The sequence below is a fragment of the Pieris brassicae genome, chromosome 10, assembly GCF_905147105.1.
Source record: "Pieris brassicae chromosome 10, ilPieBrab1.1, whole genome shotgun sequence".
NCBI lineage: Eukaryota > Metazoa > Arthropoda > Insecta > Lepidoptera > Pieridae > Pieris > Pieris brassicae.
The window spans coordinates 14790261-14813820 of NC_059674.1; the positions used below are offsets into that span (position 1 = coordinate 14790261).

A 23560-nucleotide genomic window follows, 5' to 3' on the forward strand; every position below is an offset into this window, starting at 1 on the left:
GTGATAATATTATGTACTTAAGCGAACCGCATATATTTTGCAATTATTTATTTATTGCTCTTACATTCAGTATCATGTCTACGGGAATTTTTATCTGCTTAACAGTTTTAGTTATACAAGTAAGTGTTATTAGAGAATTGACATTAATTTGTTAATACCATTACAGAGGCTGTAATCAGTAAGATTATTAATTGTATCCGGTTGAAAAAATATATTGAATCAGACGGAAATGTATCTGCCCTGCATTTTGTCTCCGTGTTTGGGGACAGTAAAAATATACCAATCTAAAATAAAATCAATAACCCTAATATATTCAGTTCATCCGGTTTATTGGTGTATATAATATCACCGTACGATACATAATCTCAAATATATTATTAGAAATAAGGCTTTTTAAGCATGCATTTGCATGAATGTTGTGTTATACTAATATGTAACATAAAAAGTAAGGTATCGTATCATAAAAACTCCAGTAGTTGTGTGTAACTGATTACAAAAACCCAATAATATCATATATAATTTTAATAAAGGTCTAGACTAGAAAGCTATGCTAGATTACACGAGCAAACATATTTCTTCTACAAAAATCTTTCTAAATGTTGATTTGTATGATTTTATTTCAGAACGTAACAGCTCAATTTAGAGTCCCAGAACTATCACCACAGACAGTACCAACATTACAGAATCAAAACTTACAAAATCTTTGGTCATTGGGGCCTCTATCATCTCCCACATCTAGAATGAAGTTGGTGTCGCAACGTCATCGGTATATCATTAAAAAACCCCAAAAGAAAATTAATAAGCGCCAGTTAATGGCTGAATTATTCAAGCAATCAGCCATTAAAAATATACAAGATGCTGCCAGTATTTGTAATAGAAAAAAGAAGTCTGTAAATTTAAATAATATTGATGTCAACATTCCTTTGATTGGAAACGATGTCGGTCTCAATACTGATGTATATAATTTCAAATACTTATAGTTTACAAATATGTATTTACTAAGTTATTTATTAAAATAAATCTAATATTTGTGTCATATTATTTTAATATTTTTACTTATCATTTTTATTATAGTGTTAGATAATTTAATGACTTTATTGAAGTTGTTTAAACCTTTATCAATAAACCTTCGAAGACACTATAGCCTTTGAATGATTTACTCAATAAACAATGCATGACTTTTACATGAAAGTTGATTGCGTCTGACTTGTTCTTCTCCATTATGTTCAGTGTTCATATACAGTTCTTCGTCAAGATATTTAATGTTTTATTTAATTCGACATGATAAAGCGGGATAGATAAATCATAGAGTGAACTATGGTACATAAAACTCATAAAGCTACCAGCGGGCTTTCTCTATAACTTAAATTTTTTTGTACCATGTAATTCTAAGTGGTTAACGCTACAAATATTTCAACGCTGGATAACATCGCAGGTATGCAGACGACTTTGTTAGATCACTACTCATTCTAATTCAGTTTACAGAGTACCCTGCAGAACAAATTTGCCCAACCAAATGTTAGACTTGTTCTATCACAAAGACTTAATCTATAACAACTATTTTAGCTAAGATAAACCACGTCCAAGATAACAATTACATATATATTACGTATTATACGTAATTTTCATCATTCATATAAAATGTGTCTCAACAAAGTATTGGTAATATTACACATATTTTTCGTACAGGTAATGTTGCAACATATATGTGACATAACTATTATATGTCGCGTGATATTTACTATGTTTTTTACTTCCAGAAAGTTGTGACGCAATCGCTGCAAAATTGGCCCAATTTTTCATTAAGAAGACCTACATATCCTTCATACCAGAGTTCTTTAGTACCTATACTTAGAAATGGTTTAAAACAGGCAATAGAAGATAACATAATGCTGTCAAATGGATCACCATTCCCCTCAATACGATTCAATAGCTCGCCATTCTCCAATGCATTACAGCCAGGGCGAGGCTGGTCAAGCTTCTTAAGAAATGATATACCAGTTATAAGTCGTATGCCTTTCGAATATGAGCCTGTTATGTCTGGCCTTTACAATGTAAATCAGGGCGTAGGTAGGCCAGGCCCTTTGAGTCCTCTGCAAACTTTGACCTTAAATAATCTTTTAGCAAATGTACCGTGTAGTAGGATAGGTTTTATTGACGAAGAGACCCATGTAGCGGGCTTTTCTTTGCCATCAACATATACAGTAATAAAAAATCCAATCGTACAAACAAACAGTTTAGGAAATCTTTACAAGCTATCAAACTATCTGTCTCTCCAATAAACAACAGAAAATTTGGTTTAAATAGTTTTGCTAGGCGAAATTCCCTAAACCATACTTTTAATTTATAATATTAAATTATTTTATTTACAAATGTTATTTTTGTTAATTTAAATTGTTTTATATTTAATACAAAAATAAATTATGCATGTAAACTTTTGTTCATTTATAAAATTAACTGTATGTGTAGAGGTTCACGTAAATATTAAATGTCTCTGAACTAACATGAGTCCTCAAATCAATGGACGAGAAGGATTGGCAAGAAAGGCCGACACACCGTTTATCGCTACGTAACAATCAACAACAACAAAGCATTTTGCTTTTGAATACGCAAGCGCAGACGCCATTAAATTACACGTCATTTGAGGCGCTTCAAGAATTTATATAAATCTTATGTAATCATGAAAACATAACAAAAGAATATTAAACTTAAATATATGTTTGGCTTAATTAAAAGAAAAATATTGTGATGATATTAAATAAATCATCGGCGCTACAACCTTTTTAGGTCTGGGCCTCAGATTTCTGTGTCTGTTTCATGATCATTTGCTAATCGAATAGGCAAGTAGGTGATCATCCTTCTGTGCCTGACGCACGCCGTCGACTTTTTGAGTCTGAGGCAAGCCGGTTTCCTCACGATGTTTTCCTTCACCGTTCGAGCTAATTTTTAATGCGCACATAGAAAGAAAATCCATTGGTGCACACCCGGGGATCAAACCTACGACCTCAGGGATGAGAGTCGCACGCTGTAGCCACTAGGCAAACACTGCTCTATTGTGATGATATATCTGTTATGTAGCTGTTAATTTCAAGTACCGTTACTGTCTGGAATGAATGCTCACGCTTTGTGACTATTTTCATACAATTAACGACGTTGGACTAGAAACTAAAGCCTATAGATTATTAGTGATTATATATTAACAAGGACTATTTCTTTGTTGAAATGAACAAGTTCTTCTGTTATATTACTTTTCTTAAAAAATCTTCGTAATATGGAAGTCACAGAAGACAGATACATACAGAATATGGTTTCCTAAGGCATAGCCTTCAACAATGTATAACATATTTTTCACGAGACTAGTTTTTAAATTCTGTTAAACTGGTTTGTTTGGTATTCAAATAAATTTTTCAACTAAAGTAAGGATTATAAGAAATTACACAAACATCGTTCAATAATAATTTATTTACAATAATCTCAACAACTAACTACTAAAATATTGACTGGCACATTTCGATACTACGTCCATGACTTGATTACCAAAGGATTCAGCAACGACCGCCGAGCCGGACGAAGGCACATTACCATCTACAGCAACCATACCATACACGGGAAAACATCCAGATACTTTTATAGTCCCACCAATTGGCAACTCGCCAGCCATATTGATATCACCATACTGTAACGAAGGCACCACCTCCGATATAACAGGCGATACTTGGATGTTATTAATTGCTGGATTTTGCATACCATGAACTAAATTACTAGCTGGATTTTCTAGTAAGTTGTTCCCGTAATTATTTCCATTATGGCCTATATACATATCGTTTATACCTTCATTTACAATTGGACTATAACTGTTTTGCGGATATGGTAATTTACCATCATTCATACCATATGGTTGGTAACCATTTCCTGCAGGCATTCCAAGTGATTCCTGAAAATAAAATATAATTATTTCCTATTTAATAATTAAACGTCCTAGAGTGGTCATGATAATTAAATAAATTCACCATTGGTCTAATTAAAAGCAATAAGTTTTCACTGGTTTACACTATGCTTCTTTATTCTGTGGTGTTCGAGCCGGGGTTTAAATTTTGAACCTACTATCAGTTAATGATCGAATCTAATATTTTGAAATGAGATTAAGCGCGAGCTATGACTCTCGTATATCAAAATACAATACATTTTTGACGTACGTAAATCACATTTCTGAATGTCAACCTAAATGTCATGTAAGACATGTTCTTAACTTCACTTCTGTGACTTCACGTAATCATGGATTGATAATTAATCATTATTAAAAATGCGTAATTGCATATTAGTTATGTGTAAATATACAAAATGACAAAACTTACTTTTAATAATACGCATTGTACGAAGAATAATAGCAAGCTATTCATTTTTAATATTTTTTGGTTAAATGAAATTATTTGTATCTTCTACTATATTTAATACATAATGTTATCTATGGATATTGTATTTTGTAATTTATGTTATCGATGTTACAATGCAAAGTTCAATGCAATTTCTATTGCTTATCAATTTCTTGTGTAAAAAGTAATGGATGTCTTATATTTTGATTTATTATATTTTAAGTAAAGAAAGCTGTTAGAGACAATAGTCAAATTATGTCGTGAATTACTCCTTTCGTAAAAAGACAACATCGGAGTTACAAATGAATTGTTATATTAAGCTACGTCATAATATGCTGATAGATAATATAAAGTTTTAACAGTGTAAAGAGTTTTCATCCGAAAATGCTCTATGTGATCTGTGTGGACAACCTCCTCCCTACAAAATAAAAATCTTGTTTTAAATAATTAACTTGTTAAAATTTATTTTTATTGCTTAAATCTATGTTATAAAGATGCATTCTGGCATATGTGTACCTTCGTTCTCTTACGAAAAAAAATACATAGGCACCATTTGAAATCATCAAATCAAACCTTTCCGTATATTGATTTCAGCGTTTAATATTACGTTGTAATAAATTAAATTTACAAATTTCCCAAGAATACTGGGAAGTACTGTAATCAATATTTTGTTTAAATTATGACATATTTTTAACAATAGCGCGTTATGTAAGCGAATGTATTTAAGTATCAGTAAATTTGAAAAGAGTCAATCAATCAAGTTTTAAGATTTTAGAACTTACGTAAATGTTTAAAATGAGTAAAATCGTAATATTTTGTCTTTGTACCATGCTCATCAAGGTGAATTAAATAGTATTTTATATGTAATTCTTGACTGCATGTGTGACATCTTTGCGCTTCTAAAACCACTGATCCGTATAGGAAAAGTAAACAATATCTTTGTGAAAATTGATGAACCATTTGGCGATATTGTCTAGCTTATGAAGTCAAAGACTATAATGAATTTTACTAAGTTACAAACATTTTCAATTTCATAATCGTTTGCTTTATTTCAGACAATTACTGGCCAAGTCATTCGCAATCCTCTTTGCGTAGATGCAATGGCATATGCTAATCCAATGGCTAATATAGCATACGGTGCAGAATATGCCAATCCGTGGTATGACAACTATGGGCTCAACTTAGCTACTCTGGCAGCTAATGGATGTGGCTTTTCAGTCCAATCTAGTTCACCAATCACACCAAACGGTGTTTCAATTCTGTCAGAAAACATGGTTATAGAGGGTCCATTGGCTGTTAACGGACAGATGCCTTTCTTGGGGACGATCGGTGTGGAAGGATCTTTGCCAGCGTCAGGAGCTGGTGTTGTATCTTACGGTTGTGGTAACGGTAATGTTGGCATAACGAATGAGGCTATCCCTAGTTATAGTCTGGCAAACCAATATAACATGGCCAGCATGGCACCCGCCTTGGCAGGTATGGCCCCAAATATGGCTGGGATGGCCATGAAAAATGCTATGTATGGAATGGGCGGCTTATATTAGATGTAAATTATACCGTTTATATTCTATTTATAAATAAAATTACAAGTATGATAAACTAGTTTATTTTTGTTATTTTTAAAACAAAATTTGAAATCAAGATATTTTTTATAATGTTGCTTATACTTATAAAAAATAATACAGTCACCAAAGAAGGCAAAACACACAACATATGCACCACTTACTTGCAGCTTATGAAGACTATGTTACTAATAGCTCTGGCGAGCAAAATATCCATATGATTTACTCATGTTGTAGACCTTTTTTAATAGCGATAGTTATAGAAATATTAAGGGCTACGTTTGCCACCGTGGTAGCGCTGCGTTGCCAATTGACACCCCGTTGAAATATAAAAAAACAGGTATACTACATCATTCGCTCGAGTCTGCCTTTTAGAAACCTTGTCAAAAAGAAAAAAAATGAAAAAAGGCACTATGGCTTTTCAAGTAAAAAAATATATACATATATGAAATGCGCGCTTGGCAGACCTGCAGTGTCCGTTTGAAAACATTGTAATAATATAATAGTCTGACACTATTGTAGCGCTGCGTATTGTACTAACACTTTAAAAAGTCTCGCAAAAAAAATTATTACCCGTGCTATATTATTGCCCGTGTCTGCCTCTTTGACTGATGTTTATATTGCTTTATAAAAACATAAATCAGACAGCCACCCAGACCACTGATATTCCGAAGTCAAACCATTTGAACTCCTTGCATGTTATTTAGTTCATATTTTTACTTTATCATGTCTATTTACCGGATCGGATTGAGCAGTGTTGGCCTAGTGGCTTCAGCATGCGATTTTCATCCCTGAGGTCGTAGGTTCGACCCCCGGCTTTGAACCAATTGGATTTTATTTCTATGTGCGCATAACATTAGCTCGAACGGTGAAGGAAAACATCGTGAGGAAACCGGCTTGGCTTAGACCTAAAAAGTCGAAGGCGTACGTCAAGCAAAGAAGGCTGATCACCTAATTGCCTATTCGGTTAACAAATGATCATGAAACAGATACAGAATCTGAGGCCCAGACCTGAAAAGATTGTAGCGCCATTGATTTCTTTTTTTATTTTGTATTTACCGGAATGGACGGAAAGCATTTCAAAACAAAAAAAAACATGATTATACTATGAATATTCCATTCCATTAATTAGCCATAATACTTTTTCAAATATACGCGGACTTCAACGAACTGTAATGGTAAAGGCAGTAAGTAAAATGTTTGCCAATTTTTTTTGTATTCATTGGGTTCTAATAAAAACGAATGGACCCAATTACAGCTACGAGGAAATGATTTACTAGAGCTACTATAAAATTTTCACCCTACCCTCTGTGATAATGCACAGACCTGCCATGTCTGCCTTATACATTTTCTTCGTTGTCTTAATGGTCACGTTTTGCTTTTTTTTTAACACCTAAGTTTATATCAATTGTCATACATTTTATATGAAAGATTTGTAAAATATACTGTAGATTTAGTACTATGTATGATGTGGTAAACTTTAATAAATAAAAATTATATATTTGCATATGCAGATTGATTGATTGCTAGGTTGGAAAATATTACGTGATTTTATTCTAATTTTGTTACAACAAAATCGCGCAGCTGCATATGTCAGCTAATAAAACAACAACCTTGCAATTAGCTAGATCGTATATGCATATGCTATAAAAAGGATTCTCTCTGTTTAATGTAATTCTTATTGACAAAAATCGTTGCCCCAAACATCTTAATTAGTAAGACCTTTTTCAGTTATTGTCTGGACAAAAACAATTAATATTATATGTAAGAAAATCAAAAGGTATTTATTAGCTAAGAAAATTCCATCAGTTTTTATATATTATCAATCACACATGCTTTATACCGCCTTTCTGGACTTTGATTTCTCCTAAGACACGCTAAAATGATTCGTTCGTATTACAAACTACGTGGTTGATTTAAAATGAGTAAACTTTGAATGAATACGATTAAGTTACTATCATCATCATCTAAAATATAAGTAAAAAAGTAAGCGTATAACATTTACTGAGAAGACGTAAGAGCTAGATATTCTCATTTGTCTAACATAAAAAATGGACAAGTTATAGAGCAGAATTTTTCAGATGTATCGACATCTACAATCTATGGCTACCAGCAATGCTATCATACCCTGAATCACGTCAACAAAGGTATTTCGATCTCTAAGGATATATAAATCTGGACGACCAAAGCCAACATAGGCGAAAAGAGATCGCAAAGCAGTTAAAAAAAATTAAAATACATAGCTTTGTATAAATATATTAAATTCAAAACGAGTACTGTGGCCAAAAAGTGCAAAAACATTAACAATTAAGATACCTTGTATTTAAATGTTTAATAAATAAATATTTATAAGAATGATTTATTTATTTACTTTTAAGTACCATCTACATGTACATCACAACCAATTTTAGGATGATTTTTAGTTAATATTGTAAATAACACAAAGGTTTAACTCAAAAAAATTTATTCACCTATTAAACAACCTTAACTAGTATACTGCACCAGTTGGTGCATTAAAACCTGCTGGATAGCCGTTGTAGCCCAGCCCGTTCCCATATGCATTAGCATATGCACTTGCTTTAGCATACGCGTTTTGATTAGCATATGCGTTTGGGTTGCCATACGCGTTTTGATTAGCATATGCGTTTGCATTGGCATACGCGTTTGGATTAGCCATCGCAGCGGGTTCATTAACACCTTCACTAACGATTCCGACATTTCCATTTCCACATCCATAAGCCACCGCACCCTGTCCTGACGCCGGCAAAGGACCTTCCAATGCCACGACCCCCAAAAATGGTAATTGCCCAGAAACCGCTAACGGCCCTTCGATAGCAATATTGTCTGATTGAACAGTTATGCCAGTTGGTGCAATAGGAGAAGAGCTCATAACTCGTAGACCTCCACCGTTAGATGCAGCTAAATCAGCTAATGTCAAACCATATGTAAGTCCTGGAATATTAGGTCCGATTGGCATTTCTTCAACCATAGGATTGGCATAATTACCATAGCATGGTGGATAGGCATTTGGAGCATAGGCACTAGGGTTGTAGACATTGGCAGGGTAAGCATTTGCATATGCCATGTTGTTACCAGCTACGGCAGCAGCTTCCGCTGCAACCGCAGTATTGGCTACGGCATTAGCTGCAGGATTTCCAAGACCAGCGGGGCTATATACCCCTATGCTTTGGCCGGTGATACTCTAAAAACAGAAAAAAAGTTTTTTTATTGAACATGAACTACAGTTAAGATAGCCTTAATACAGTTTATATGAAGTATATTATTTTATTTAATTAACAGCTACTTATGTACCTGAATTAACATCACCGAGACGAAAATAGCAAGTGCCTTGGAAAACATTTTTACGTTAAGTTAAAACGAACAATGATTTTTAATTAAATTTTCCCTATTTATATACACGTCAAAATTGTATAATTTATCAATTTTAACAATACTTAATCATTTTTGCATAATGTATTTCATAAGTAATAAAACTAAACAATAATATCGAAATCGTTTCAACGAACTTTTAGTTTATTCGGTCAGTAATTTCAATATTTTTACAGAGATAACATACCTACTTTGCTTTGAGTGTAATATTCAATTTTTCACTAGATTTTACCTCTTATTTCGCTTGTAGATCACCATGAGATGTACATCTTAATGATTCAAAGACTCTTTAGGCTTTCATAAATTTACTCAAGCACAAACTAGTTCGAGATAACTTACAAGGACAGGAAGTTCAATAGTTTTGTTTGACTTTTTTTGAATAGGATATATTACGAAAATGTAGTATTGCTCTTGTAAGTTAAAACTATGCATTTATAAAATACAATAATAAATTCAATATATAATCATAATTGGTCAAAAAACGGTATTGAATATTAAAACGCGGAGATAATTCATTCTTTCGGGGGTATCAATTGTATAGTTTTTACAATCTGTTCAAAACCAATCATTAACAATCAAAAACACGAGATTACTTTGTATACTACGCAAACCCAATGAAAATCTTATACCGAAATTTGAATTTTTGATCGTATATTTTGTACATCTAGAGCTCCTGATTTATAAGTACGTACAATGAAATAATAGGAGTATGTAGTATAGTAAAAGTTTATGTAGCTAGTTTTCCAAAAACAGCTCATTAATCGAAGTGTATACTATAATAATAGGACATTAAAACTGTTTTGAAAAATATATTTACGCCTTTGATTATCTAATAAGTTTATCGAAATTCCATAAACAAAAGAATCCACGAAGTGACTTCTTTTTATGTAAAAGGAGGCAAAAGGGCAGGAGGCTCATGTTAGGGGAAACGCCGCCCATGGACACTTACATTGCTAGTAAAAGGCTAGGAAGTGCGTTGTCGGCCATTAAAACCGGACTCCTGTGGGTATAATATAACTTTTAATCTTATTGCCAGGTGTGATTAGAAAACTATCAAGTAAGTAAATAAACTCTACCCCACTCTACCCTTAGTAAATACCCGTTATTATATTTATATTTCAGACCTATAGTATTTTTCCAACAACATTACTTTGTTATTGTATAATTCCAAAATTGAGCAGTGTTGGCTTAGTGGATTCAGCGTGCGACTCTCATCCCTGAGGTCGTAGGTTAGATCCCTGGCACCAATGGATTTTCTTTCTATGTGCTCATTTAACATTCGCTCGAACGGGGAAGGAAAACATCGTGAGGAAACCGGCTTGCCTTAGACTGGGTGTAATGCCATTGATTTATTTATAATTCCAACATTAGCTTACATTTCCTCAACCATTTTTTGTCGCGACCCACGTAAAAGCCAAAAAGTAAAACAGTAAAAAATACGTAAGCACGTAATATTTTAATAATAAGTTCATAGACCGCTAATAACGAATCTTTTGTACCTATATATGTAGTCTGTTTTTATTTTTCAACGTTCTTTAAAAGTCAAAAATCAATCACTTTAAATCACAATGTATAGTTATGAACGTCAATAAAAAAATAAATATACATTAAATGCTTCGAAATTTACATTTACTGCCAGTTGTCAAATCAAGGGCGTAGAACGGAAGAGAAGAACAATAAACTCTCCGCCACTCTGTTTAATCGCCAAGTTTTTTTTGTTGAATTACACAACGTTTGTAAGGAGCTGCAACCATTTAACTATGTTCCACATACATCAGCAGGTGGCATGGTGAAATAGGAGCACGCACTTACATTACTAGGTCTAGGTCACTTACTCGTGACCTTCGACCCCCTTTTATAACAAACTCGACCCCCCGCTTGAGAAACGATGAGAAATAGCAACAATTGAATTTATCTGTGAGAACGATCTATGTTTGAAGCATATTTTTGTTATCTTTGTTTGACTGCTGGAGCACACGAACATAGGCTCCACCATCACGTCAATGTCGAGGCTATTCAAGTCCTTGACACCACTGACCTAGTGAGAAGATTGAAAAGGATAAAACCATTTGAACTAGTGAATTAGTGTTAGTGTACTTTAATATTAAGTGCTAAACAGTGAATGAAAAAAATATATATATACTGAACACAAGAAGAGAGTGTCTTCTCTTTAATAGAGTCTCTATTAAAGAGAAGACAATAAGTAGCGTTATTGGACACTTACTTATGATAACAATCCTTTTTAGTAAAGTAGGTTAGACTTAAATTACTTATTAGTCTTAAGTTAGGCTAGATCGTAATGTTCCATGATGTCGTAGTAAAGACACATGTATATAAAAAAAAACTTTGTTTAAAGTTAGTTCAAAAGGTAAGGTCTAATCCATGTGTGTTTTTTTTACAACTTATAAAGTGCATAGTAGTTGGGCATGAGTAGTGCTTGCGTAAAGAACACGAAATAGAACAAGCGATATTTCGAGAGGTTAAGAAAGATTAAGCACATCATTAGAAAAAAGGGATTGTAGAAGGACCCAAATTGGCCCCGAAGACAGACGCTTGGTTCCGCAAGGCAAGCCGGTGCTTCAATTCGAGCGACTGCTTGTAATTTTATACAGCGCGCAAATTCGGTCCCACATGGAGAACGGTTCTCACCTCTCGACGGGAGCTCCCCAGTACCAGCTCCTCCTACATGACTGTATTCAACGTAGACTGATTCGAACCGTCAACGACCAGTTATTCTTGAGCCCTTTAATCCCTCGGCGTTGCTTAAAGATGGTGGGGCTCTGCATCTTCTACCGCAGTTACCACCGAGAGTTTTCAGACGAATTGTTCGGATAATACCTGTAGCTGTTTCACAATGTACGAATTCTGAGAAAGTGTCTTTGGCTGGCGGGGAGATGTATCACTTATATCCGATGAGCCTTCTGATCGTTTGCCCCATGTCATGATATAATAATTGTAATTTGTAGTGATCTTTAATCAGTACATTTTAATTGCATAAAGATTTTAAAAATTTAACATCACCTTAGGGCATTGCTAATAATTAATTGGATGAAGATTAAGGTTTATACTCACTATTACTTAAAAATATTTGTTTGTAAAGTAAAAACGCTTATATGAAAAAATATCAATCAACGCTTATAATATTAAAAAATATTTGTTATATTTTTATTGTAATGTTTATATTATCATTCGTTTTATTTTTACTGTTGTTTTAAATACCAGCTGAAGAGTAGTGAATAAAAAATAAGAAATATTTCAGAAATGTACAATTCATTTAATTTCTAATTTATAAGTCTACGTCTTATATTCTTCCACATCCACAGCCACGGTTGTATCCATATGACGCTGGGCCGGCCAGACCTGCAGCATATGGGGAGGATAGACCGGGAGCTGCCATAGCTGAAGCGGCAAGAGCAGGTGCAGGTATGCCCTGGGCGTACCCATAAGCTCCGTAGGCATTGAGATCCTCGTTTAAGATTGCAACGTTTCCATTACCGCATCCATATGCAACGCCTCCCGAACCAGCAGTAGGCAGTGTTCCTTCTAAAGCAACAGCCCCAAGGAATGGAATCTCACCACTTACGAGGAGTGGTCCTTCAATTGCGTTTTCAGAGATGAGAGACACGCCGTTGGGTGAAATTGGTGACGAGCTTGTTACAGCGAAACCTCCACCGTTCGAGGCTGCAACTGTTGCTGGGTTGAGGCCTCCGCTCATGCCGTAGCCAAATCTAGATTCCATGCCTAAATCGTATTCAGCAGCGCGCATTCTTCCAGCGGAGTTCCAAGGGCCAGACAATTCAGCGTTGCATGGGGATGCCCATTCAGCCCCCCAAGGTGCAACCGGCTCCATGGCGTAAGGGGCGGAAGCCCATCCATATCCTTCAGCTAAACCATTGTAAGCGCCAATGCATTGGCTGCTTATAGCCTGTAGAAGAGATAATTATAATTACATTTTGTTCTGTACTAAACTAGAAGCGTATCTTTCGTAGTCCTTTTTACTAAGAGTTAAATATGCAAAGATTCACCAATCCCCCAATTTTTACCGAAATTTCAGTAAAATCATGCAAAATCTTTAAAAAATTAAGATTTTTTTTATTAAAATTGTATGTAGGCTGTGTTACTAAAAATTAATGCTGTCTTTAAAGTTTTTAAAAAACTATTTCTAGTCGTTAGTACAATATGAGTCACATATCTTCAGAAATTGCGCCATGTATCGCTTATCGACTCTTATCTTACCTGAATAAGTAAGGCTTGAGCGCAGAAAAGGATAGCTTTGAAAGACATGATTGTTTGTTCGAATGAATGACTTGATGTGTACAAAATACTCCTTTTATATGTGTCATTTACACAATGCAATTTATGTTGTAATTAAGTTAAATGTATGAATAAATTAAAATTAAAATTTAATTATGAAATGTATTCGATAAAGTTTATTAGGACATTGCCCTATAAAAAGTGTTACATTTTCGTTTAGAAATTATTCTGTGGATTCAGTGAAAACAAACATGTCGACTTTCAACATTGTCTTCCTCTGCCTCCAAGCTTGCTTGGTCCAGGTAAAAACACAGAAATTAATAACTTTAATATGAGTTGTATAAGTATTTGATTTTGTCTATGAACTTTAAATTAAATCTCTTATATTAACAATCTCATATTAAGATTTAAAATATATCTTAATTTATAAATGCACGTCTAATATCGATAGTGGTGGTGGTGGTAGTTAAATTGACTGATCTATTCAGATTGGGTGAATAAATCGACCCCATTTTCCATTCCCTTTTCTGAATAATACTTAATTTATCATAAAAGATTAAAAGAAAATATTTGTATTTATTTACAGACCGCTTTCGGTTGGATTGCTGAGTCACCATGTGCAGCAGGTAACCCTAACCCAGCATGGGGTCTTGCCGGTCCCGCCGCAATAGGACTTGCCCCTGGTATGGCTCAAGGTCCTTTTGGCCCCGCTTCTTTCGCTCCCGCTCCATACGCCTCTGCTCCTCTAGCATCTGCCCCATTTGCCCCAGGCGCATACGAAGGTATCGGTGCGTACGGTGGTGAAGGCATTGGTGACGTAGCTGTAGCCGGAGAGATGCCAGTAGCTGGTACCACCATGGTAGCGGGTCAGGTGCCCATACTCGGTGCTGTACGCTTCGCTGGTGACCTCCCAGCTGGTGGTGTTGTCTCAATCGCAGGAAGCTGCGGATGTGGAAGATCTCAATACATGTACTAGGCTGCTATGTCTAAAGGAAGATACAACAGTTTTGAATAAATAAAAAAATATTATTTATTTTGTTGTATCATTATCTTGAGTTCATCTGTCCATACCTAGTATAATTAGATTAATAATACATAGCATTAAAAAGGGAAAACACTCGACACATAAATTAATATTAAGAAATGATACAAAAGTGTGCCCACTTCGTGTATACTTTGTTTAAACTATTACAGTTTAGCTAATAATAGTAATTGCAGTAATTTGCAACTTTTTCAAACTTACTCTCATGAGAAGCCACTTATAGCCATGTCTAATACCTTTTTAGAATATTAAATACACCAAAACCTGTAATTCAGTGTCACTTCTCCGTAGAGTATTTTTTTTTAACAGTGTTATCGGAAGTAAACAAGAAGTTAGGATTTAAGAAATTTTCATTTCGTAAAACTTAATATTATCTTCAATACACATAAACAACCATAAAAAGTATGTCTAACGCAAGGTCTCATCAGTACCAATCTAGTGGATAGTATAAAAAAGATACAGGATTAGATTTTTTCAAATACTTAATAAGAATTAGTAAACAGTCAATTTTCTTATGAAAACGCAAAATAAATTATAACTCTGCAGGGGTCGAGTTTAAGGACCTCCTGTAAAACAATTTATTGCAGCTGATGACCCCATCAGCCTTTGATCCACGACTTTTTGGCCACCCTGTATATGTATGATTAAAAATATGGCGGTGGTTAGATTGCATCAAGGGAATCAGTCCTTACATCAGGACACGCACAAGCATATTGTTTTGTTGTTAGATTTTTAGTATTCTTTTTAATGTAAAGAGCGCAACGAACCTAGAGAGGAGGAGAGGCTACAAAAGACAGCTGCTTCAGTCCATGGACATAGCAGCCGCGACACATGTTAGTGGTTACCGGTTTTTAAGAGAGGAGCATATATTTGAGGCCCAGACCTAAATAGGTTGTAGCGCCATTAATTTATTTTATTTTATATCATTTTTTAAAGCTTGGAGGTCGTAACTCCTAAGAAAAACCTATTCTACAGCCAGTTCGTAAGAGACAATGCCTAGACAAGCTCTCGAGATGGTTACTATGAAACCTGGAATGAATTCGGCATGTACGGTAAAGAATCGAGGCAGCAGGGGTCAGTTCAAACAATTTCTCAAAACACTTTTTGTAAAATGATACTATTCTCAATTTGATTACTATTGAAAGAACTGAGCAGTTGTTATAAAATTAATAGTTACATAATTTGATATTATTCTATATATTATCATATAACGATTACAATTGAGAAGTCGATTGAGTCGATTGATTCAGAACTCAAACCTTTTGCTGGTAAGACTTCATTTGGTTGTGAGGAAAAGCAACTACAATATCTAATCTTTTTCATTTAGGTCATTATTTAGTATGATGCGTGTGAGATCACGTGCGTATAGTCTCTATATCTACTAATAGTTTGAAACTACGTAATTTAATCATGAAAGATGCATACGCACACCACGAATGGTCCTCCGCAAGCATCTTTTACCATCACAATCTACCTCAAGCTTTTTGCGTCCTATTTCTAACACCTTGCTGATTGTTGGCAACTCTATATCACCAAAATCCTCGGTCTACCGGGTTTCATCATTCCACCAGGTTTCATAAGGACCATTAGGCTCTGTCATTCGGTACCCATTTCTCAACCACTTGGGACTGTTCCCTTTTACGAACTGGACGATGTTTGGCTTCGTCAAGGATGGTATATTATTAGTGAATGCGCCGTATATATTATTTTTATTATTATAGCAAAGTACTTAATTTGCGTGCGTTTACAGTTTACATACATGAATTTGTGTCTATGTTATTTAAACAGATGTTTCTTAAAACTGAAATGCATTAAATAATTGGAGGATGGGAGATGCTGCTTCTCCATCCTAAATGAAGTATCCGTGACCAACTATCCTTACCGGTTTGACTTCGTTTGCGCGTTAGTGATTGTAGTAAATAATAGGTGACGCTACATTCTCAATTAAACCACCTTACTATTGAACATTTAGTTTTTCATGACATAGTAGATGGATTTCTAAAAACGATTATATTATGTTGCCATAATAATGACTAATTGGGTAGGATTTCCTACCTTTCAAACCAATTTACAAGTAATACATTTTGTGTCAGCAAGAATGTAGTGTTAAAACGTGACAGTTGTGTAAATAATAAAACTGATTAGCAAACATATTGAACAACGGAGAAATAATTAACATTTTAATATTACTATGCATTAAAATTTATTTGAATAATTTAAATTTGTGTAATTCCACTAGATAGCACTGGTATCTTAATGAAAAAAGTGCGTGCGCACGAATTGAAACTTCTTTGTAAATGTTTTATTGCTAAGGTAAAAGCCCCAATAGATGATCATGTACCAGTATATGATCACTCCATGTATTTGTATATCTATATTCACACTGTTTACCCAGTGTGTACGTGCTTATCATAATATAAATAAATAAATAATCTGCATTTACTGCAAAAGACGTTATGCGATAGAATTGCCATCCAAAGTTCTAATATATAACTACTCAACGAATACATCAACCAATTATTTAGCTTTTATTATTTCTCGATCTCCCTTTCTCACTCTCTCAATCAGTCTAAATCGCTCAAGAAAAGTCTCCGACAAAAACGCTTCACATCTTCGTGACGTTTCATCCGTAAATATTTTACTCTCATTCGCCTTAAGAAATTTCACTTCAGAAAAATGAATGTAATATTGATGTAAAAAATAAATTATTCCCAATAAATGATATATTTATTCAATTAAAATAGTTCATATAAAAACCGAAGTTATAAGTCTCAATACTGGCAGCCGCAAGGCCTCGCAGGTGGAAATGCTGGAACAACTCCGCGTCCAAAACCTGCCCTGCCTGATCCAATTTCCAAACATGATCCGCCAGAAAGTTCTAGACCTCTGACAGATGGAACTTCATACGGTCTCACGGATGCTTCGTATGCAGATTCAAAGCCAGAAGTCTCACTTAAAATTCCAACATTACCATTACCACAGCCATACGAAACACCACCATATCCATGAGTAGGTATGGATCCTTCGAACGCAACAGCACTTAGGAAAGGCAACTGCCCATACACGGAAACCGGTCCTTCGATGACATTCTCCGATGTTATAGATAGAACTCCAGGTGCAATTGGCGAAGAACTTCTCGTGGTCATAGGAAGACCACAACCCGAGGCAGATAAAGAAGTAAAATCTATTGCGTTATATTGGTCGTATGGCAAGTTTACAGGTGGAAACCCAGAACAGCCTCCAGGTGATGAAGGGCTAACTATACCGGCCCAATTAGGGATTCTGTCGCTGCATATGCACTGGCTGGTTATAACCTAGAACAAAAAAATATAGGCTATTAAAATTTAATAAGTGGCGCTACAACCTTTTTAGGTCTGGGTCTCAGATTCATGTATCTGTTACATGACCATTTGTCAATCTAATAGGCAAGTAGGTGATCAGCCTCCTGTGCGTAACACACGTCAAGGCAATCCGGTTTCCTCTCTAAGTTTTCCTTCAGCGTTTGAACGAAATGCGCACATTGAAAGAAAGTCCATTGGTGCACAGCCGGGGATCGATCGTATTGAGGAAATAAAAGTTGAAGCCACTAGACCAACACTGCTCATGCTCATATGACAATATAAATCTATAAAAATCTAAGAAATATATATTTCTAAGTAAAACATAATGTAAACTAGACACCAAGGACCTTTTTCAAGATCGCATCTATAAATTTAATTTTGTCGAAACCAAAGTAAGCTGATGTGTATAGATAACATAAAAATACTTTTTATATTAAGATTTACCTGGATAAGAGCTTGAACTAAAACAAGTATTTTAAACATGATGTCTAGACCTTAGTTATAGTTTTCTAAAAGTAGTTTTCCTATTTATAGCTAATATTTCGCAAATATTAGTAATAGAGGCACGTGTTACATTGCAAATTTCACACAACCTTTTATTGTAACCATAATAGTTTTATCAATTTTGCGTGGCGCTTCTAATTGGTTAATAATTAGCCAAATACCATTTTAAATATTGGGTAAAACTTTTAGTAAAACTTTTCCGTATAATAAATAAATAAGCATGTGTTTTATTATAATTTCGAGCTACACATAACTACAACAGACATAGCCGGCTTAAATTACATTCAAATTTCACAACCTGTCGAACAAAATTTTCCGCTAGACCCATGAAGGTTAACATAAGACAATCAAAAATGTATGTTTAAGTATTTGTCCATATCAAACAAGAAAAAGCGGACAAAAGGCTTGAGAATTCACCCAAATTTTAGATTAATATGGAAATTCGAGACAGCGCAAACTATATTGCATAGCGAAATTGTCAATAATCGGATTTACTCACACGCGAAATCCTATCCTAAGAATAATTGTAAAACATCAGTCTGTTGCCTCAATACAAAAGATAAGGTTCATTCCCTTTGGAAGAGCTTTACCGGCCCACAGCAGTGATTAATACACTTTTATGTTAAGAATCGAAATGACTGCTAGTTGGGTAAAATTAACTTCACTTCTCTTTCACTATACCTATATTCTATACCTACAATTAGGGGTTCAGCCTTCTGTGACTTTCAATCCGGAAAAAAAATTTTTTCGTTGGACATCTAACTTCGAATTTTGACGCACAGTGTATTACGAGTTACGACGGTATGAGACTCTAAATTCGAATATAGTGAATTAAGGATAGTTCTATAGGTCAATCTAATAATACTTATCAGAGTGACAGAGAGTTTATTGCCAATTCTTCTCTTTCGTTCTACGACCTTGATTTGAGAACTGGCAGGAAATGTAAAATTAGAAGAATTTTATATACATTTCTGTTTACGTACATAAGTGTATATTGTGTCACCTATATCAATAAATGATTTTGAATTGAATGTAATATCTTAGAGAGAATGTTGCTTACTCCAGTATGCGACTCTCATTCCTGAGATTTTAGGCTCGATCCTCCTGTGTGGACCATATATTATTACTATTTGCCCATTTAACATTCGCTCAAACGATGAAGGAAAACATCGTGAAGAAACCAGCTTGACTTATTCCCAAAAATTGGCACTGTCTCAGGCACAGGAGGCTGATCACCTACTTGCCTAATTGACAAATGATCATGAAGCAGATACAGAAATCTGAGGACATGGCCTGAGATTTGTGGCGCCAGTGATTTATTTATTTATTATTATTAAACCGAAATCAAATTACATACAATTTTCATAACGTGCTATTACGAAAATTTGCGATAAAACACAACAGAAATTGCAATAAATAGACGATATTTAATTTTTTATAATCAGTGTGCAAATTATTTTTAGAATGAATTACTTTACAATATTTCTAGTACTACAGACTTACTTTATACAGGTAGGTTCATTTATCCATACAAAGAGGCGTGAAATCCATTTTCAAAATAGTACAAAAGTTATAAACGTATTATTTAATTAATATGGTTTTTTGGGAACCTCATAAAATTTTATCGAATAATCGAATTGTATGAATCAAATATTTATGATTTTTGTATATCAGTGAAATTTTAAACGTATTTATCATATTATTTTACAGAATGCACTTGCCCATTGCACCAGACTTCCACCAGCACCTGCAAACATTCCAGAATGCGCCATAAATAAACCTGTAATTCCAGAAGATGAATCTAGTAGCGGATTTGGGACTGTTTCCGTATTTGGTGATCTGCCCTTATCTGGGGCAACCCAGGTGGTTGGACAAGTACCTGTTTTGGGCGTGGCCAGATTCTCTGGGAGCGTTCCAGCTAGAGGTTTCGTAACCATTTCTGGAGGATGTGGATGTGGGAGCCAATATATTGAATCTGCTTAACACTTCAATTTACATTTAAATCACTTTTCTAAATACCAAATATTATTTTTAGAGCTTAGAAGAAATTCAAAATATCCTACTAATATTATTAACGTGAATATTTGTAAGTATTGATGGATATTTGTTACTCTTTTACGTAAAAACTGAATGGATTGTAATGAAACTTTACAATAATTTATAAAGATATTGTGTGAATTGTCCAAAATTTTGACGTGCGCTGCCAAAACTAGAGCTAGAGTTACACAGTTACAAGATACATATATCTTAAATAGTCAATATCTTTAGTAGTTTTTTTCTACGCCATGCTAGTATAGGGTACTCTAAATGCTAATCCTGCGCAGAGGAGGCGCGGGCACCAGCTAGTATTACAATAAATAAAAAATTACAAACCCATGTTTTATTTGTATTATCGATATTAAATTGTTAGAAGGATAACAATTTAATAATGCATTTAGTTCGTTTAATGATTACTGTACTCGCGTTAATTAAATTCCCTGTTCAAAACTATGATAAGCTATTATAATGAAATCAAATGATATCAAGAGTAGTTATGTAAAAAATAAATATTTATAATAACGCAAAGGACAACGTTTATACATTTTTTTGTACATTTTAGAACAAGATTGATTATCATAATGTCGCATGTCAATGGCTTTTTTCGAGTTGAAACCACTTTCGTCAGTATTTTTGCATAATCTAAACGAAGAACGAACGACAAACAAAATGAAGGAAATGATTTCTCCTTTTGCAAGATTTCTCATTGGTGTCCCGTTCCTAATGATTTTTTATAGACCCAGATAAGTGAACTATAAAACGCAAAAATATTTTTTAATGTAAAACCATTTTTTTTTAAATTAGCACGTTTAAACAAGCGCGCAACAATGAGCTTTATAAGTATAGATTAACTAAGTATATATAAATGCTTATAACTTAGTTACTCACTCGAATTACAATCAGTTAATAAAATAATAAAAGGCTTAATTGTTATTGAGTTTATCTATAAATTTAATTTGACCAAACTTTTATGATATACTAAGTACCAAAATCAATCTTTAGAGTATGTTTTTGTCATACAGTACACTTACAATGGAAGCCAACCAGATGTTTCTACGAGGTTAAAGACTTCGGCATTTTTATTGAAACAAAATATCTTGCATTATATATTTATTATAATCATTCTTTTTCAAAGAATATCAAAGAACTTAGTAACGGGCACCGCAGCCAAGTCCCCGTCCGTAACCATAGGCCATTGGTTCGTAACCATAAGCCATTGATTCGTAACCATATCCGGAGGCATCCTCATTCAGGATAGCAACATTGCCGTTACCAGAGCCAAAGTTAACTGCGCCAGATCCAGCCGTGGGCAAAGCACCTTCCAAAGCAACTGTTCCCAAGAAGGGTAATTGACCGGTCACAGCTAAGGCACCTTCAATAGCGTTCTCTGAGAAGACAGACACACCGTTGGGGGGGATCGGGGAGGAACTGGCAACTGGGAGGGAACCACCGTGGGAGGCAGCAGCGGCAGATGCGTAACTTAAAGGAATTTCTCCGTATGAAGCCATGGGTCCGGCAAAGGCACCAGAAAGAGGGGATGCAAATGGACTACCTACTGAAGAGGCTAAAGATGAGGCCATTGGCGAAGCAAGAGAAGCGGCGAAAGGTGATGCGTAGGGTCCAGCGAATGGTGCACCGGCGGCAGCAGCGTATCTTTCATTGGCATAGGCATCAGCGGCATAACGGTCAGCAGCAACACGGTCAGCTGCGTATCTTTCAGTAGCGTAAGCGTCGGCGGCTAAGCGTTCAGCTCCATAACGGTCGGAAGCGATGCGGTTGGCTGCATATCTCTCAGTTGCGTAAGCATCAGCGGCGAATGGTGCGTTCAACGCAGCATTGTATGCGCTGCCAGCACAGTACGCTGAGATGCTCTGAAAGTTAAAAGAATACTTTATTCAGTGATATAATGTTCAAGTATTAGTGATTCAAAAAAATATGTTGTAAATGAAAACGTCTCATTATTCTTCCAAATATTATTTGATGTAAGCAATATTATACGTATCATGCATATATCACTTGGTAATGGTAGAAATAAATATGATTGTGGACTTATGGAAAACATTCGTTTAGCTTGATGTTCGCTGTATTGATATTTTTGCAGAAATTTCAATAGAAGTTCAAAATCAATCAAGTCATCTTTAGACAAAACAATACTATTTTCATTTAGACATTTACCAAGTTATGGAAAAACCAACAAGGGTAGATTATATTAATGGTTTTAATTTTTAAGCACCATAACTTTTTTGGGTTTTAAACGACTTAAAACTGGCGCAGACCCGATTTCAAGTTAAAGTGAATTGTCAGAATGTTGATGTTTAAGTTATTTTAAATAATTACCTGGATAAGCAAAACTTGGGCAAAAACGCAAAGGAGGATTTTCGCTGCCATTGCAATGAATTCTAGTTAACAAATAAAACTGGAATAATATTACCAAAACTGTACATACTTTTATATACGCAGTTATCACTTGGGCATATTATTGCATATGGAAGTTTCGCAATTAATTGTTCCAATAAATTATATTAGGTTAGTAATTTCATTGTGTCATATAGGCTGAGTAGGTTGTTTATGTAAACTTGATAAGAATTAACACGTACTTTAGTTATAAGTTTATTTCGCGTTTGTTTTTGATTTTCTTTGAAACACGATTCACGCGAAAGAAACAGAGTAGGAACATTTTTTAAAAAGTCGTTAATTATCCTAAAATTGTTAATATAAATAGTTTGTAAAAACATTAAAAAATTTAACTTTTTGGCGTATACATCTAACAATAAATTTACCTGTTGGCTCATCGAAATTCTCTTTAAAAATTTATTAAAAATATTACTATTGTGATATTATACTTATATGGCCTGAACATGATATTATTTGAATCGAAACTCGATCACTGATAGCAAAATCATGGCACCGTATGGAAGACCAGGACATCGGCTTCAACTCAAAGAATGATTCAGAAACGAGACCTAGCGCGAATTATAACTTCCGTATACCGTATTTTATGAAACGGGGGCCAAACGGATCATCTGATGTTAAGTGATACAGGCCATGACACTCTCA

General features: G+C 34.6%; 9 protein-coding genes and 1 long non-coding RNA gene across 10 annotated transcripts; 5 read left to right on the plus strand and 5 right to left on the minus strand.

Moving 5' to 3' along the window:
- Positions 1-20: 20 nt before the first annotated feature.
- Positions 21-996, plus strand: LOC123715383. The gene is made up of 2 exons (XM_045670370.1): positions 21-119; positions 624-996. Exons 1-2 carry the CDS (start codon positions 75-77, stop codon positions 978-980), a joined length of 402 nt encoding a protein of 133 aa, XP_045526326.1. The 5' UTR covers positions 21-74; the 3' UTR covers positions 981-996.
- Positions 997-1639: 643 nt separating this feature from the next.
- On the plus strand, positions 1640-2298 carry LOC123715396. The gene is made up of 2 exons (XR_006754424.1): positions 1640-1689; positions 1761-2298. It is a non-coding gene; the product is annotated as an uncharacterized LOC123715396 (long non-coding RNA).
- A 1146-nt stretch (positions 2299-3444) lies between these two features.
- On the minus strand, positions 3445-4420 carry LOC123715375. Its single transcript, XM_045670361.1, has 2 exons — positions 4356-4420; positions 3445-3934 (listed from the first exon to the last, which is right to left on the minus strand). The coding sequence occupies exons 1-2, from the start codon at positions 4398-4400 to the stop codon at positions 3482-3484; spliced, it is 498 nt and encodes a 165-aa protein (XP_045526317.1). The 5' UTR covers positions 4401-4420; the 3' UTR covers positions 3445-3481.
- A 692-nt stretch (positions 4421-5112) lies between these two features.
- On the plus strand, positions 5113-5975 carry LOC123715332 (chorion class CB protein M5H4-like). Its single transcript, XM_045670299.1, has 2 exons — positions 5113-5213; positions 5429-5975. The coding sequence occupies exons 1-2, from the start codon at positions 5160-5162 to the stop codon at positions 5915-5917; spliced, it is 543 nt and encodes a 180-aa protein (XP_045526255.1). The 5' UTR covers positions 5113-5159; the 3' UTR covers positions 5918-5975.
- A 2407-nt stretch (positions 5976-8382) lies between these two features.
- On the minus strand, positions 8383-9312 carry LOC123715146. The gene is made up of 2 exons (XM_045670007.1): positions 9248-9312; positions 8383-9137 (listed from the first exon to the last, which is right to left on the minus strand). Exons 1-2 carry the CDS (start codon positions 9293-9295, stop codon positions 8424-8426), a joined length of 762 nt encoding a protein of 253 aa, XP_045525963.1. The 5' UTR covers positions 9296-9312; the 3' UTR covers positions 8383-8423.
- Positions 9313-12576: 3264 nt separating this feature from the next.
- On the minus strand, positions 12577-13645 carry LOC123715147 (chorion class B protein PC10-like). The gene is made up of 2 exons (XM_045670008.1): positions 13562-13645; positions 12577-13250 (listed from the first exon to the last, which is right to left on the minus strand). The coding sequence occupies exons 1-2, from the start codon at positions 13607-13609 to the stop codon at positions 12627-12629; spliced, it is 672 nt and encodes a 223-aa protein (XP_045525964.1). The 5' UTR covers positions 13610-13645; the 3' UTR covers positions 12577-12626.
- Positions 13646-13795: 150 nt separating this feature from the next.
- LOC123715243 (chorion class A protein Ld12-like) lies at positions 13796-14612 on the plus strand. The gene is made up of 2 exons (XM_045670180.1): positions 13796-13881; positions 14166-14612. The coding sequence occupies exons 1-2, from the start codon at positions 13831-13833 to the stop codon at positions 14553-14555; spliced, it is 441 nt and encodes a 146-aa protein (XP_045526136.1). The 5' UTR covers positions 13796-13830; the 3' UTR covers positions 14556-14612.
- Positions 14613-17326: 2714 nt separating this feature from the next.
- Positions 17327-18486, minus strand: LOC123715738 (chorion class B protein M2807-like). Its single transcript, XM_045670990.1, has 2 exons — positions 18407-18486; positions 17327-17935 (listed from the first exon to the last, which is right to left on the minus strand). Exons 1-2 carry the CDS (start codon positions 18443-18445, stop codon positions 17393-17395), a joined length of 582 nt encoding a protein of 193 aa, XP_045526946.1. The 5' UTR covers positions 18446-18486; the 3' UTR covers positions 17327-17392.
- A 1437-nt stretch (positions 18487-19923) lies between these two features.
- Positions 19924-20838, plus strand: LOC123715744 (chorion class A protein PC292-like). The gene is made up of 2 exons (XM_045670997.1): positions 19924-19978; positions 20177-20838. Exons 1-2 carry the CDS (start codon positions 19931-19933, stop codon positions 20447-20449), a joined length of 321 nt encoding a protein of 106 aa, XP_045526953.1. The 5' UTR covers positions 19924-19930; the 3' UTR covers positions 20450-20838.
- Positions 20839-21598: 760 nt separating this feature from the next.
- LOC123715734 (chorion class CB protein PC404-like) lies at positions 21599-22925 on the minus strand. Its single transcript, XM_045670987.1, has 2 exons — positions 22841-22925; positions 21599-22374 (listed from the first exon to the last, which is right to left on the minus strand). The coding sequence occupies exons 1-2, from the start codon at positions 22889-22891 to the stop codon at positions 21652-21654; spliced, it is 774 nt and encodes a 257-aa protein (XP_045526943.1). The 5' UTR covers positions 22892-22925; the 3' UTR covers positions 21599-21651.
- Between the last annotated feature and the right edge of the window lie 635 nt (positions 22926-23560).